Source organism: Thunnus thynnus, chromosome 5 (assembly GCF_963924715.1).
Source record: "Thunnus thynnus chromosome 5, fThuThy2.1, whole genome shotgun sequence".
NCBI lineage: Eukaryota > Metazoa > Chordata > Actinopteri > Scombriformes > Scombridae > Thunnus > Thunnus thynnus.
In genome coordinates this window covers 21,183,493-21,199,887 of record NC_089521.1, presented here as the reverse complement: position 1 = coordinate 21,199,887, position 16,395 = coordinate 21,183,493, and the positions used below count along the sequence as shown (strand labels likewise).

The 16,395-nt window shown below is 41.7% G+C and overlaps 2 protein-coding genes across 3 annotated transcripts; both read right to left on the bottom strand.

The window, feature by feature from the left end:
- Nucleotides 1-542: 542 nt before the first annotated feature.
- LOC137183185 (aquaporin-9-like) lies at nucleotides 543-4,566 on the bottom strand. Its single transcript, XM_067590051.1, has 6 exons — nucleotides 4,350-4,566; nucleotides 3,943-4,069; nucleotides 2,781-2,918; nucleotides 2,456-2,574; nucleotides 1,634-1,851; nucleotides 543-1,226 (listed from the first exon to the last, which is right to left on the bottom strand). Exons 1-6 carry the CDS (start codon nucleotides 4,449-4,451, stop codon nucleotides 1,019-1,021), a joined length of 912 nt encoding a protein of 303 aa, XP_067446152.1. The 5' UTR covers nucleotides 4,452-4,566; the 3' UTR covers nucleotides 543-1,018.
- A 244-nt stretch (nucleotides 4,567-4,810) lies between these two features.
- LOC137183183 (cingulin-like protein 1) lies at nucleotides 4,811-15,893 on the bottom strand. 2 transcript variants are annotated; one of them, XM_067590049.1, is made up of 19 exons: nucleotides 15,619-15,893; nucleotides 12,701-13,717; nucleotides 12,533-12,600; nucleotides 11,237-11,339; nucleotides 11,023-11,118; nucleotides 10,779-10,927; nucleotides 10,204-10,345; nucleotides 9,897-10,109; nucleotides 9,587-9,793; nucleotides 9,353-9,457; nucleotides 9,103-9,255; nucleotides 8,840-9,010; nucleotides 8,373-8,525; nucleotides 7,252-7,341; nucleotides 6,344-6,427; nucleotides 5,966-6,090; nucleotides 5,568-5,676; nucleotides 5,304-5,467; nucleotides 4,811-5,202 (listed from the first exon to the last, which is right to left on the bottom strand). In XM_067590049.1, the coding sequence occupies exons 2-19, from the start codon at nucleotides 13,685-13,687 to the stop codon at nucleotides 5,124-5,126; spliced, it is 3,198 nt and encodes a 1,065-aa protein (XP_067446150.1). In that variant the 5' UTR covers nucleotides 13,688-13,717; nucleotides 15,619-15,893; the 3' UTR covers nucleotides 4,811-5,123. The 2 variants fall into 2 exon arrangements, with proteins under 2 accessions (XP_067446150.1, XP_067446149.1); XM_067590048.1 differs by having other exon boundaries at nucleotides 12,533-12,627; nucleotides 15,619-15,892.
- Between the last annotated feature and the right edge of the window lie 502 nt (nucleotides 15,894-16,395).

Genomic DNA, 16,395 nt, shown 5'->3' with positions numbered 1-16,395 from the left:
TCCACATAGACTAATAAAGCAAACACAGTATCTGACTGGATGTATGAGAATAATCGTGTCCATGCTGTGAGGAAAATTACATCAACAAACTCAGCTTACTGTGTTTTAAGTTCTATAAATGTCAAACTGCAGGTTGCAGTGATAAATGCAATAGATGGCGGAGTGAAATGAGTCCCGGATGTAAAAATATATCTCTTAGGAAATTGATATTTGTAGAAATTTAATGTAGACAAAACAACACTGAGTAAACGTACAAATAATGAACATCAGGAAGAATTCCTTATGGTTAGCTAAAGAAAAATAATAATAATTAAAAAACAAACATACAGTGTTGTATGAATATACAAACAATAACATGCAAGCATTGAAGAAAAATAGGAGCAAACCTTAAAGGAGACTTAAAGGAGACATGCATGTAAAACTATTACTCCGGTGCCTATTTCAAGTGAGTATACCAAAATGAAGGGTATTTTTTTCTCTAATATCTATAATACAGTATTTACAACACATATGTGAACAGTCATAATAATGTGAAACACACACAGGACTGAGATTTTCATGTATTTATGAAACAAAAGTGTAGAAGAGACAGTTCGGTATGAAATCTGATGATGGGTTCAGTGTTTTCAAGGATGTTGCCATGTTTTGCCAGTTTCCTTATTTCTACCCACAGCGCAGACAAAAACATACTGTCCATACTGCTTATTTTGTGCAACTAGCTGCAGTTTTTCCATCTAAAATCTAAAGCGTTAGACTAATTAATTTGACTTTGTGTTTTGACCCTTGAAGGTTCTAATGGTGTCAGCAGCGAGCTGAGAAAGCTTGTCTCTGCAGAGCATGAAGTCAATCAGTAACTACTGCCTATCCTGCTACTGTATTGACGGGTTTGCCAAAGAGAGCACACTGACAGAGGAAGACTGCCTTTACAGATGTTCATCTTCATCTGACTGACAGTAAAACAGCTGAATCTGACCATGTACAAGTCAGTCCTGGAGGTTAATGTCTTTTTTTTTTCTTTTTAGCTCATGGTGATCATCTCATATTTGTCCTTCAGACTGCTGTCCTCATCCTCCTCGTCTTCCTCCTCCTCCTCCTCCTCCTCAGGGGGCTTCTCTGGCTCATCGCGGTGGTGGTGCAGCTCGATGAGCAGGTAGTAGATGACGGCCGCGATCATGCCCCCCACCATGGGACCCGCCACGGGGATCCACCACCAGTATTCTGCAGTACTGCGAGAAGAAGCAAAAGTCAGATGCAGAGCTGGCAGTCCTCTGAGCAGCTGGCATCAGAGGCTACTGCAGGTCAAAGGTGCCATCACTGGATCATTCACAAGCATCGACTGCATCTGTCGAGTGCATGTGACATTATATAACACTATAGTTCATGTCAGCAACCAGTTTACTTTCTGAATTTCTATAAACGGATCCAATAAAAGGATCTAATTTCTAGTCAGGCCTGCATCAATTAACTCACTAAATATGCTTTTCCATTAACCACGTAATGTAAACATGTATTAATCCTCATCTGTCTACACTGAAATAAACATATCTATTGGCATATTACTGCAGTCAGTTAATTTCTTAATCATGCTCAGACATAAAAAAAAATCCCTAATCTGTGTTTGCTGCACAGTTACCTGAAGACCTCCATCCCCCATCCTGCCACAGCTGTGAACAGTCGGGGTCCCAGGTCTCTGGCAGGGTTCAGGGGATAGCCACAGTTCAGACCCATGGACACACCGATGGCCATGATGATCAGGCCAATGGCCAGCGGCTCCACGCCTTTAGGAGCGCCAATGTTTCCACCATCGATGATAGCCAGGATACACAGGACCAGCATACCTGTCCCCACCACCTGCAGGAGCAGAACATCACTCCTTTCATAAATCGCTGTTCGGTTCATTAAAAATATATTTGTTCCATATCCAATTCATTCATTCAGTTTATGACTCCTTCCAACTGTGTAATTTGGCTAAAACTATCAGAAGTGTTGTACTAAGGATTCTAATCTGTGTTTTTACTGCTATGATCCCTCTGAACTAAAATTATTTTGGCACTACAACCTACCAGCGTGCAACCGCAGCTAAGATTTCCCTCCAAGCACCAGTTACACAGAACCGACAAAGGAAACATTACCACTAGCACATTTAGACTTATCTCAGTGGTTCACCTGATGTGGTTTTCAACAGTTTTAGCAGCTAGTCGTGTTATTTTTGGATCGCTGCACCGATTACACAGACTGAAAATGGTGTTAAGTATAGATTTGACCTTCCAGTGAATGCCAGGAAATGGGTCATTAGACCCAAAACTAAGCAAAAGGGGGATGTTTCTCAGACTAAGTGGGGAAATCAATTTTTCATTAGGCACATTTCCTAAACTTCACAGTATTTAGGGCCTGAATGGGTGCGGCAGAGCATAATGGAGGGGAGGTCACTCGGGTCACGGTGACCGGAGCTCACCTGATCGACGAAGCCACCGATAATTGACAGGTGTCTCGCAGGGTAGGAAGCAAAAATGTGACCTGTTGCATTGATTCCCGTCACCGACAGAATCCCACTGGTGAAGTCCATGAAAGCATCTGTGGGGACGACAAATAAATAGATAAGTGCACATAGAGATTGCTTTTATCTATTCGTATCTCATATTGATGAACCTGTAGCTGAAATGTTTTTACTGTGACAGCTCAGTGATGACATATTCAGTGCTGTTGATTTCACAGAAGATGGATGGACAGAAGAGTCATTTTATACTAACTGTCATGGTTTAATATGTATGTGTATTCACCATAATATAATCCAAAGACTGCAGCAGCTCCGGCAAAAGCACCAAGAAACTGAGCGATCACATAGAAAGGAAACTTCCAAATCTTCAGTTTGCCCAGAATCACCATGGCCAGAGACACAGCAGGGTTCACATGGCCCCCTGGGACAGAGGACAAAGCAGTGAGTGAAGGAGGGGGTGCAGTGGGTTGGGGGTGGCTGGCATGATATCCTCTCCATCATTAGCGAGGCCGTCACATTTACGAGAGGCAGCAGAAGGGGAGCAGCCCCTGGGGCGGTGCAGGGTTTTGTTATGTACGTTTAAGAGCGAGGAGACAGAATAATGGTCGCATATTAGAAATTCAACCATCAACATTATTCTGTTCCTTTTTTAAGTCAAACTGTGCTCACATCCTGCCAGTTTTTTTTTAACTCATAAAACAGCATTAGAAAGCTGTGTGTCTGTGATCTGTCTTCCTGAAATCAATTTTGGTCCTTTTGATGTAGAATTGAGAGTAGCTGCTGCTCAGATGAGGCGAGCAGTGTCGTTTGGACTGAGTCTGGTCACTGTCATAGACAGATGAACGTAGCCTGTGATCGATGGAGTTTGCAGGACATTTAGTGCCCAGGGTTATGTACGACCCCAGAGAGGCTGGCTGTGCTCTAGCACTGAGAAATCAATGGTCAGTACACACTCATTGAATCTGGACAGAGAGCTGGCACGATCCAGCTAACACCGGAGCCATGGAGGTGGCACATGGCTGAACAGGAGGCCATAAAGTTATAATACTACAGGCTGCAAACCTCATGAGTAACACTGTTAATGTTTAGATTATAATACATAACAAAAGAGCTGTGTCTCACTGTTTTATATGTTCTGGCAAAGGCTTTTATGTATTAACTATGGATTATTTTACGTTTTAGAGTCTGTAGTGATAAACAATAGATTATTTGGCAGCAGTGAGGCTGAATATGCAAACAACAAACTGTTAACAACTATACTATTAAAAGTGATATTTTTCAGTTGATTTGACAAGATGCCAATATCCAACAGAGTGGGAAATCGATCTCAGCAACACACATTAACAATTATTCATGCAATTGTGTTGCACATGCATTAACTTCAGAGCACTTGTTGGATGTTTTGGCCCTTGTGAGTGCTTATAACGACATGAAATCACTTTTACCTGACACTCCACCAGCCACATACGCAGCCATCATCAGTCCTACAGAGAAGCCGATGTGGATGGTGAGCGGCTCACCCAGAGAGTTTCGACTGAGGACAGTTTGAGCGACCGAGCCACAGCCGAACAACTAACAAATAGAGAGAAAGAGAACATGTTTTCAACCACATCTATTCGAGTAAATCTCTTTTTAAAGGGGACAGAATGAAGGAGGATACAGATAAAGAACAACATACAAATAAATAAGGGTATAAACAAGATCACAGACTTAAAGAAAAAAATTCTGAGGTCAATCAGAAAGCAAAAAAAAAAAGTAGAGTGCACTATATAGAAATATTTTTGCACTGTTACCAAGTCCAAACTCAGTTTAAAAAAAAAAACACAATTATAAAATCCAAAATGTTACTCACAACCAAGACGAAGGTCCCAAGGAATTCTGCCAGGAATTCCTTAAGTATTCCATGTTTAAGAGCACAGTGTTGCCTCATGCTTCTCTTCTGTTTTATTTCCATGTATCACTGTGCCAACTGCTGTTAAAACTGCCAGATGTCCAGCAGTGTAAACCTCTGGAGTTGGTCAAAGTGCTCGTGTCAAATCCCCACCTCTACCCAACCACAGCCATTCAGCGCAGACCATTGATCCATTTGTACAACCATCACACTCCTCCTCAGCCTCGTCAAAACACAAAGTGTCACAGCAGAACGATCGACAGGTGAGTTTTGTTTTGTATCATCATTAAATGTAAGTCTAATGCCTTTAGACTTACAGAAACAACATATAGCCAGATTTATTTCAGTTTTAAGGGTTTCTGGAGCTCCATGAACATCAGTGAATGTTGGAAAAGCATTTGAGTACATATATTTATTAGTCATGAGATTTGCAGTTTGCACAATATTAACACACACCACAAAAGAATAACTTAACAAAGACATTAATTTGAGAAATAAGTCAGAATTGCTCCGTCAAACAAGTCTGTCAGATAATGTAGTTATAAATATTGCCACTAGAGGTCAGCCTTGGCACGGTGCCATGCTAAGCACAACTGAGAAAAAGATACAAACACACCTGAGTTGTTAATGAAATTATGTTGAAATATTAAAACAACCACTCTTGAAAATAAGTTCAGCGTCTCCTCCGAAAGTCCAGAAATGACTGTTGAATTATTTTATCACACATCAGTCCAGTTAATCAGAGCCGAAATCATCCAAGTCTTTCACATCATCCTCCACAACCTTAATGAGAGGAGTCGATTTCTTCTTACGCCTGTGAATGAAAAAATAAAAATGACCACGGCTGAAGAACGACATGTGATTTTCATGAATTAATGTAACACAGAGGCTCGGCGGCAGAAGGCGTGTGGTCACCTCATCTCGTTCCGCAGTGCGCTGAGTTGGCTGTGGATCTGCTCATTGGCCTCGAGCTGCTCGTCCAGCTCTCTCTGTAGCTTCTTTTTAGCGTGTTCCAGACGCTCAATCTCCTCCTCCGCCTCATCCATCTGCCTCTTCGCCGTCTTCAGTCTCTGAGTCAGCTGCAGAGTTCACAAAAGTGAGATATTGAATTATGAGTCAGGTCTGCTGCTCTTGAGTACTTTTTTTTGTTTGTTTTTCTTTATGAATAAAGACGTCTACCTGATCTCTCTGGGTCTGCAGGTTGGTGTGTTCCTCGTCTGCCTGCATCTTCATCTCCTTCACCTTGCGCTCAAGCTTGCGGTTGGCTTGTTGCAGGCTGTTGTTGTCCCTGAGAGCAAAAGCACCAAGAGATCACATCGCTGCTGCGGCAGCTTCCTGTAACTCAACACCTTCCTGGTATGTTTGGACCAGAGATACTCTCACTCTTACAACCACAGGGAAAGTGATATGAGTGGGTTCACCGCCCGACAGCAACCATCAAGTATCTGATGGAACCATTATCCACATAGTGTCTTCTCAGTGTTATCCTACACTGTCAAATACAGACCCTCTATACTTACTATAAATCATAAAGTTGATGAGTTAAAAGGTCACATTTTAATGTGCGAGGTGCTTACCTTTCCTCTCCTTGCAACCTTTCTTCGAGTTCCTGGATGCGGATGTTAAGTTTGGAGACGAGAGAATCCTGGTTGGTCCTCTGTGATCCTTCCAGATGAGTCACTCTGCTCTTGAGGTCTTTGTTCTGACAGAGGAAATGAAACAGAAGAATGTCATTTAAGAGGAAAACTTAAAGATACCCTCCCTGTGGAGTTTTTTTTTTTTTGATGATGGATTATTTGTGCTGTAAATTTGATGCCAGAAACAGTAGATTTGGTTTGCCAAGTTACACATCAGCTCAAAGTGGCAGATGGTGTCTTATTTTTATCTGTATTTTTCTGATGTGTTGACTCCTTAAATATAAATTTAATAAATTTCATTTTGCTCTGGATCAGTACCTGTCTCTCCAGACTCATCTTGTCACACTCCAGGTCCTGTCTGACTCCTCTCTCCTGCATCAGCTCGTTCCTCATCTGATCCATCTGTCACACACGACCAACAGACACAGAAACCGTTATACCGTTCAGTCATAATACACTTCAGAACATACATTTTTAATAAGTTGACAAGGCTATGACATGTGGGCACCGAACCACTAAAACAAATTCTTTATGCCAATTCTCACATGAAGCTAAATATGGGCTTGCACTTTATACGTACAGCCTCCCATATTTACTAAAAACATGGCTGTACTTTATTAAAAAGGGCAGGACGTGTTGACAAGCACCGCTTAACTCCTAAAACCAGAGGAAATGCTGTCTGGTCTGAGCCGCCGCATCAGATCTAACGGCTCTCCTCTCTAATAACATCCAGAGGCCCAGTGAAGGGAGTGTGAATAGCTGCTCACAATAGTTAGCTGTTTTTTTTGTCTTTGCACTGCACTCAAATCAGTGTTTTGTGTCAATTAGTCTGCACCACTTTGCTCTCATGAATAGTGGCCTACTTTACAGGCACACTGAGGAGCTGAGGTTCTCATGATGACGTCTGATATTAAGAAACATATATGAAGTCAGCAGGGTTCAGTCATATTTCAGGGCTGTTACAAAGTGAAACGTTGAGAAACAAAACTTGTTTCTCGAGCCTCTCTGGACATACCAATCAGCAGCTTTCAGCCTCTGATGGGAAATCTGAGTACTCGGCCCTACATCTGTTTGTGATAAAAACAGATCTAGGGGATGACAGTTCAAACTTGAGACGAGGCATAATTCTATCGCTGATGGGGGAAATTCATGACTGTTAGCAAATAGAAAATAAGAGCTCTGTGCAGAAAAAAAAGGTCAAATGCAGGATGAGGGAGTAAACCTGCCTGCTCTTTGGTTTTGTCTAATCGTTCCATCAGGCGGTCAGCACTGCCGCGCTCCTCATGAAGATCTTCTTCTAGTTGACTGATACGCCCCTGGGGGAAGAGGATAGCATTAAGAATTGTATAAAAACATCATCAAGTTAATTTATATTGCATCGGCGCACATGGTGGATCTATCCTTTGAGGGTGTGGTTAGAACAAAACAAACAGGGTAATGTTAGTAATATTCAAAGTGGGAATACTGTGGGAATTGTGGGGGAAAATAATGACTAAGATACAGATAACTGCATTTGCAAAACATGTGATAATTAAACACTTTTGGTTGTTTATTGTTGAATGGATGTTCCTGTTTTAGTCACTGGAAAGGGGGAGAGAGAAGTTTCCTGAGAACGCCCAGACAGGTCTGATAACTTTTACAGTAAACACGAGCTTCCTCAGTCGATACGCAGTGTCAACAGTGTGCACGCTGGTGTCACTGTGTAATGTTTTGTCATCAGCAAGACAAACAGTGCTGAGCTGTGAGATGTTGTTGCCATGGTTCTTTTCAACACCCTCATAGTTCACAGGAACAAGTGAGTGCAAATACTGGCATCCCAACAAATAAACAATCCAAAAATATGCGATAAACTAAAGTATAACGAGTGAATGCTGTTTCTGATTGAGAGCTGCCTGTGATCATCAGGTTTGAACGGTAGCTTTTTAGTAAACATATATATACAAATAGAAACTCCACTTTGGGAAGATTTTTATGTTGTAACTGCAGCTAGAGGATTAGATCTACTGTGTGCACAGAGATATTTTATATCATTTGTTGAGACAGTCATGGCTGTTATGTTAAACAAAAAGGGCTTATTTCTGTTTTCAGGAGGCACATCATAAAATCTTTGCTGCTGACTGACAATAATCTGCAAAAAGAAAAGATAGTCAGACCTGAAAGAGACAACTTGTGGTCGAAATGTTGTCATGACCATGTAGGATAAAAGGAGAATTGTGAACAAGAAAGTTAAATGTGGGTATTTTTTTTAAATATTTTTGTATGTTTTCACCCTAAACCCATGATTCATCAATGTTTATGTTGACACAATATATAATTTATTTTCTACATTCTGCACTGAGACGTTTACCTCCATGAGTTTGACCTGCCGCTCTCGATCCTCCACCGTGGTGGCGTTCTTCTCCTCCAGCTCCTCCAGCCTCTGCTCTAGCTGCTGGCCCCTCAGCTGGGCCTCCTGCTGCTCCCTGCGACACCAACGCAGCTCCTCCTCCAGAGGAAGCAGCTGAACAGAGAGCGGAGCGCAGAATAAACACACACACGCTGAGATAAGGTAACATGCAATGCAGTCTGCTGTCGGGCAGCCAGACATTATCACACAAACACGGAATTAATCAAGTCTGGTTACACATTTGAGACTTTTATGTTTCTGTTCAATGTCACACAAAAGAGTTTTGGAAAATTGTTTTGTTTGTTTGTTTTTAGAATCTAATTAGAAGAAAAATGCTGAAACAAAGGGCATGACTCCTTTTATTTCATTGGTGACTAATAGAGTTGAACCCCCACACTGATGAATCAGTAAGACAATGAGTGCCACACCTCTTCCTGCAGATTTTTGGCTGCCTGTCGGGATTTCTCCAGCTCTGCTCCCTTTTCCTGCAGCTGTCTCCGCAGTTCGGCCAACTCCCTCTGACTCTTCTCTCTGGCCTCGTCGACCTGGTTCTGAAGTATGTCTGTAGACGCCTCGCAGTCCTCCATGATGCTGTTCATCTGACCACAAAGTATTTACAATGAGAGAAGAGAATCTCTCCTGACAGCTGTTGATAAGATAAGGGGGTCGGTTAAGTCCTTTGGTTCCTTACCTTCCTCTGAAGTTGCTCCACAGTCCTGTCCTGCAGCGTCCTCTCATCCTCTAGTTCAGTTTTTGTCTTCCACAGCTCCTCGATTTGTTTCCGCTCCTCTTTGAGCTTCTCTTTCAGGTCCCTGTGCTCATGATTGAGTTTGGTCAACTTGCCCTAACAGAAGAAAACAAAAAGAAGATCAAACAACGATCTCATGTAAAGATATCAATCATATGCTTTATGTCTTTCAAGCTTTTTTTTTTTTTCTTACCTGCACATCCTCCAAGCGAGAGAGCAGCGACTGGTTGGACTGACACATTTCCTCCTCATTCCTTCTCACATCCTTCAACATTTCCTCAACCTGCTGCTTTTCCCTCTGAGGGAAAAACAAGAATATACAGGAAAAGGTCAGAATAAATCACATCAGTTAAACAAAATCTGATTCAAAACACCTAAAAAAAACTAAAATAAAAGTAAATCAGATATTTTGCTCATGTTTCCCGACCTCCAGCTGCTTGGCTTTCTGCTCCAGCTGTCTCTCCGTGGCTCTGTAATCCTGGATGGCCTTGCTCAGCTGATCCACCTTGTTGTTGAGCTCCTGCACCCTTCCTCTCAGCTGATCTTTCTCCTGACCCAGCTCCTTCAGCTGCACCTTAGCTGCACCACTCTCCTCCTCTGCCTCAACCTTCTCTTGGCCCAGCAGAGTGTTGCTCTAAGAGACAAGGTGGAATAATAAATGATGCACATAGGAGGCAAAATAAAGAATGTTTTAGCTTTTGGAAATAAGCAGAAATCAGTAGAATCTGTGTTGTTACCTCTTTAGCCCTCTCTAAATCCCTGATAAGATTCTCAAGCTCCTGCTCATATTCGTCCTTTAGAGCGGCAATGTATTTATCATGGGTCTCCACCTCCTCTTTGAACGCCCCCTTCAGGGCGCTGAGCTCCCTCTCCCGGCGGTGCAGCACATCCTCCTGCTCCTCCTTTACCTGAAGCATCTCCTGAAAGTCTGCACGCAGCTGCGCCACATCCTGAGACAGACATCCATCAAAATACATCACTACCAGGAGCTTTCCATCTGCTGTCGATTTGCGAAGTGTATCTTGTTCAAATGGTTTCATTTACCTTCAGAAGGTCTTCTTTCTCCATATTTATCACCTCTGCCTTCGTGGCTTGGTCCAGCTCATCGTGCATCTCAGAGAGCTGCTGCTGAAGGTCTTTCATCTCCGTCTTAGATCTTTCTCTCTCTGCCTTCATCTGAGTCAGACTGACATCAGACAAAAAAACACAAAATATGCAGTTAAGACAGACATAATTTAGTTCTATATTTCATATCATGGGAAGAAGTCCGCTTACCCTGCCTGAAAGTTTTAAAAGGATGAGACTAGATAAGATAAAATGATATCTGCTCACTTGATCCAAATGGTATTTGACTCTGTTTTCAGTCAAATGACCTTTATCAGATCCAATCATACATCAGAGTACACTTGAATGACCTAAGACTATGAGCGAAAGCTTATTTAAAGAAAGTAGGTTAGGCTTTAAGTGCGTCCTGGTATTTAGCTCTGCATTTCAAAACAGCTTCATTTGTTACCCAAGAAAAACATCCAACTTTATTTGATTAGTACATAACTCTCACATACAATTTGTGTATTTTTACATTCTTTCTTTATAAACTGTCTAAGAAGTCGCGCCCTTACTCCTTTTTGGTAGACTGAAGTTCTGCCTCAACTTCAGTCAGTTTATCCCTGAGTTTGCAGAGCTCCGTCTGACTTTTGACCAACTCTTCCTCCAGTTTCTTCTTCTCTGTCCTGGCCTTCTCGCAGGCCTTAGCCAGAGTCTTTTCATTCTGCACAACACAACAACAGAAAGAAACATACTCAATCACAGGAATAAGATGTGAGTGGTTTAAAAGGGAATCAGCAGGATAGGACTGCACTACACCTTCATCTCCGTTTCCAGTTTTTGCTTTAACTGGGACACTTCTTTCTCCAGCGATGCCTGTTTCTCCTGCAGCTGCCTCACATCAGCTGCATTATCCTACATGTTTGGAAAAAGAGACGTCCAATAGCACAGTATCATTAGCAGTTACAGACAAAAACAGCGGATTATGTTGAACAGCGATCAACACTGACGACCATCTCATCCCACCACTCACTTTCTCCTCCTCCAGATTCACAGCAGTTTTCCATTTAAGCTTGTTGATCCTTTCAAGCAGCAGGTTGACTTTCCTCTGAGTGGTGGAGTCATCATCAGTCGTCCTGAAGCAGCAAGAAAAATATTTCACAAACACACTAACAATGGTGTGAACTTGTACCTGCCTCAAGTACCCAGAGGTTTTTGAAAAAATATTGTCTTTTCTTCAGCACACATTTCAAAATAGGCACTGATGAATCTTAAACACATTCCATGTGAAGAAGTTATTTTATCAGTGGAAACAAGTTCATGCTCTGCATTCCTGACCGCTGCGTGTGTGAGCACACACAGCTGGAGCAGCACCCCCTTATCAGACTACACCACATGATCACACCCACAAGCTAATCATCACAAGGTGGCTATAAGGTAAAATATATAAGAGACAGTGTTATGGAATATTCATTTTTTTCCAAAAAGAGCACTTTTCAAGTATTGGAACTTGAGCTGAAAGGACAAATATAAGCTCATTTATTAGAGGATAAGGTGGTGATATTCTATATTTTTCTTACTGTCAGCAAATACCATGAAAAGACCAAAACATCTCAATACTGTCCAACTTCCCCACCATGTCTGTTACACTTAGCCCATCGGTTCTTCCAGAAGACCTGAAGCTTTAGAAATGAATCACAAATATATAGTTTGTGTAGTAGTGTAAAAAAGGTTCAGTAATCTCCTAAAACAGCTGGGCACTGTAGTTTCTAGGAAATGTTACTCAAACAGGAGTAAATAGTGCATTTATTAGGAACTATTTTCAGCTGCGGATTAATACACTTTTGGTATGCTAGTGTGTATTAATGGCACCAGGATGGTGTATGTGGAGTATGATTGAGTCAAAATAAATTACAGTGTCCATTTTCATTATAATGAAGGGACATGTAGCAAGGTTTCTATCCAAATTTAGTGCAAAATTTAACCAAATTTCTAGAATATCAGCAAAAGAAATTTTTAATGAATGTCATCCTCTACCAGTTTGCAAAAATTGAGTTGGTTCATCAAGATAAAGTTTAAAATGTGAAAAAAAAAAAACAGGTGGATAGAAATGCACCAGTGTGTCTTACTGATGTGTTTTTAGTTTGTTAATTTAGTTTTTGGACAGAGGATTTAACTGTGTTAGACTGTTGTTTATGAATAAGATCAATTTACTGTTGGCTTTGATCTTTTCCTGTGATTTGGTGACAATAAGGAAAACACAGAATATCACCAGCCTTATCCTTTAAGTTATCTTGACTAAAAGTGGTCAATACTGAGGGTGACTTACCCATCCTTGAGGTAAGTGAACAGTATTTGTTTTGTTGTGTCTTCAGTTGGATCTGCTGAAAGTTCTTGCTGTCCTTTCAGAAGATCAGGAGTGACCTGGTTAGAGAATATACAGCAAATAAATACAATCTTTAAAATTACAAGCGTATCCTACAGCAAACCTCTTTACCTGTGTGTCTCTCTGATCAGATCCATCAGTTTGGTCGCTACATGATACAGAGACAGACGATCTCTCCATCCTGTGAAGTAGTTTTGGGGTCTTTGGGGACATCGTCTCTCTTCCATTATGTGCTTTGAGCAGAGCGCTGGGCTTGCTCTCCTCTCTCTTGTCTGTCAAAGTGGCCTCACCACTGAGCAGCCGAGCCCTGGCTGACCCGGGTGGATACATCCCACCTGGGGTCTCGACTCTGATGCCCTTCAGAGACGAGGCTCTGCTGGAAGAAGAGGAGGAGGATGAGGAGTCTGAGATTCGGCCGCTGTCCACGCTACGTGACCTTCGACACTGCTCTGGGTCCAATCTGTTCCTTGGGCCTCTTCCCCTCCGCTGGCTGCTGTTGAACTGATGTATTAGTTTCCCTACAGATAAGAAGGACTCTGTGTCCACTGCATTTGGAGACCTTGCAGGGATTTGTCCACCTGAGGGAGGTGCTTTGTCCTCGGGCGCCTCACTCTGATCTCCCTCTGGGCCCTCAGCAGGCAGAGGGATCCTGGCTTTGGTCGGGTTGGCAGTCTGAGTTGTTTCAGAAGGCGGGCCAGTGTGTTGCTGTCCATGTCGAGCAACTGAGGCTGTTTGCGAAGGACAGAGAAGGTTGAGGTTATTATTTTCAGGGTCATAAGGTCTAAGAATCTCTGGGTGTTTCTGATAATGAAACCCAGAGGAGGCTGCAGTCCTCTGCGCCTCAGACGGAGAGTGTCTTTCATCCGCAGACCTCCTCACCATGCCCGGTTTATACCCTGCCTGGTGAGTGATGACAGAGATGTCTTTGTGGCTCTCTTGGCCAGAACTGTTCAGAATCACATAGGGTTGACCTTTAATCCCCTGAACCTGCACCCTGACTCCAAACAAGCTGTCCTGGCTGCCTCTGGGGCTGTGCTGCTGCATGTAGCTCCTCTGTATCCTGACGTCCGGAGAGCCACTCAGTCCGTGAGACTCCATCGTGACTGTGCTGGATTAACAGATGATCTCCTGAGCCAGTGAGAAAACAGACAGTTATGTTAAAATCGTGACACTGACAGAGACTCATCCTGCATGGGAAGGTGAACTCAAAACTGATGCATCAGGTTGGCCAAGCAGAGGAAGCTGTTTACACAACATTGGAGCAGGGTTGGAGCCACAATGGGAGACAATGACACACATCCAGGGAGCTCCTCACACAGCTGCACTCAGTCAGCCAGAGAACATAAAGACAGAATAAATGGACGCTGACAAGAGCCTGATATTGCTGTGCAATGGAAACAGCTCCTTCTGTGTGCTAATGACAGGGTACTATTGTACAGCCAAAGCTGAGCCAACTGCATGACGACTGCAACTGGCCGAGGTCCCCGAGGTGTCGTCACCCACCTCATGGTATAACACTCGAGGAAAATGTTTGTCAACAGATATGTTACTGTGAAGCTGAAGCACAAGAACACAAGAGGTGCTGTGCTGCAGAGAAAACGGCATCTTCTTAAGAGCATCATCCTGAGCACGCTCACTTTAATGAATAACACTACTGATGCAACTCAGTCAAGTAAGTTTAAGAAAAATATTGGCACCACTTTCTAGTAAAGTGCCCTTTAAAAAGGGTTTATAAGCTGTAACTAATGGCTAAATATATTCCCAAATGTTTTATAGATGAGTTTAAGGCTAATTATTTTCATTATTGATGAACTTATCGATTATTTTCTTGATTAATTGATTAGAAAATGGTGAAAATTCTCTATCACTGTTTCCCAGAGCCCAAGGTGACGTCCTCAAATGTCTTGTTTTGTCCACAACAACCCACAAGTTGATGATACTCAGTATACTGTCATAGAGGACTAAAGAAACCAGAAAATATTCACATTTGAGAGGCTGGAAGCAGAGAATTTGTACATTTTTTCTTAAAAATTACTCAAAACAATTAATGATTATCTAAATAGTTGGCAATTAATTTAATACCAGGCAACTAATTGATTATTTGATTAGTAGTTGCAGCTCTAGATCAGCTGCAAAGTATTAATTAGAACGACTTTTGGGTTGCCAGGTTGTGGAAAAACCCTCCTCCAGCATTAAACTTGCTTTGTCCCTTTAGCTAACTCTTAAATTAATCAGAAAGTCCCCTCAAATGGACTGTTTGACCAGCAAAATCCATTTATTTTGCTGTAACTACACTCTTTCATATAACTATAAACATTAAATTGTTAGGTAGGGTAATTGTATAAAGTCCATTTAAGGGGATTTCCAGAGGAATGAAAGAGCTAAGTTAGCTAAAACTACAAAGAAAGAGTCATACTGGCTGGAGGAGGATTTTCTACAGACAACTCGAATGTTTTTCTTATTAATAGCTTATAACTGTCCTATAAAACATTACTAAATCATTTATTAACCTTTAATAAAGCCTATAATTACAGCTAGAAAGTGGCATATTTGTCAAAGCTCATTTGGTCATATATTATAGGGGATTTTTATTATTTTTCTTTTGAACTTAGTCGCCTGTTTAAACTTGTAAAAGACGAGTTTATCAGTCCATCACGTACAGGTAATTATATTTTTTTTTACTTTACTTACACACTATTTGCTGCGGATCTGCGCTTATCCGGTTTTCCTGCTAAACTTCACTTCGTCTCATACTTTAAACATCGAACAAAGACTATATACAGTTGAAAGAATACGTACAGGTACATTAAATTAACTAACATCAATCACGTAGCATATCGCGGTAGTAAATTGGAGCGTCATACTGACAGATGAAGAATAAAAGATGAAAAAAAGACGCATTAAGAGCTTTAAACTCACTCTGAGCTGCGCCTCACAGACGCCTTACTAGCAGCAATATGGTGATTTTTGTTTTTAGTCAACATAAGTTAAGAAAGAAATCGAAACACTGTCTAAACTGTGAAACTTACCCGCTGTGTGTCCAGTGTGAGAGTTGAATAGAGTCCTCCTCCTCCTTCTCCTCCTCCTCCTCCTCCTTCTCCTCCGGACCAGACTGTCCTGCCTCCGCCCGGACTGGAGCTCACTGTCCCGCTAAGAGAGGCGTTCACCGCCGGCTCTGTGTCACATATTCAAACCACATGACGACTGCTCAACACTCAACATGATAACCTGTGTAGTAACTGGATTTGACCATCTGTTAAATTGTGATATCCGGATAGTTTTCCACATTAAGTCCTGAACTGTTTGTAGTGGGACATGTGACCAGGATGTGGAGCCTGTTAAAGGACAGGTTCACAATTTTTTCAAGTGTGTCTTAAAACAACACTCAGGTGTCCATATAAACACTGGAAGAAGTTTCTTCGCGCTGTAATCTTTCCTTTTGTTCATACTGGATATTAAAAGATCCCCTTTAAATGTGCTTTCAATGTATGTCCACAAGTAAAATCCACAATGTGTCTACAAAATAGTTTATCTGAAGCTTATATGAGGCTTCTGCAGTCTGAGTTAGTCATATCAAGTGAATATCTGCCACATTTACACTCTGTTTAGCATCAGATTCCCTCTTTGTGTTTCCCTGTTGAGATGCGGTAGAAGTATAGTAACAAAAAGAGAGACTTTGGCATTAAAAAGACTGTAATGTTGAAAGATATCTATTTGATTTGACTCATTTGGACGACTGAAGCTTCATCTGAGCTTCAGATAAACTTTTAAATAAATTTTTGCACAGAAGGAGGCTTGTGGATTTT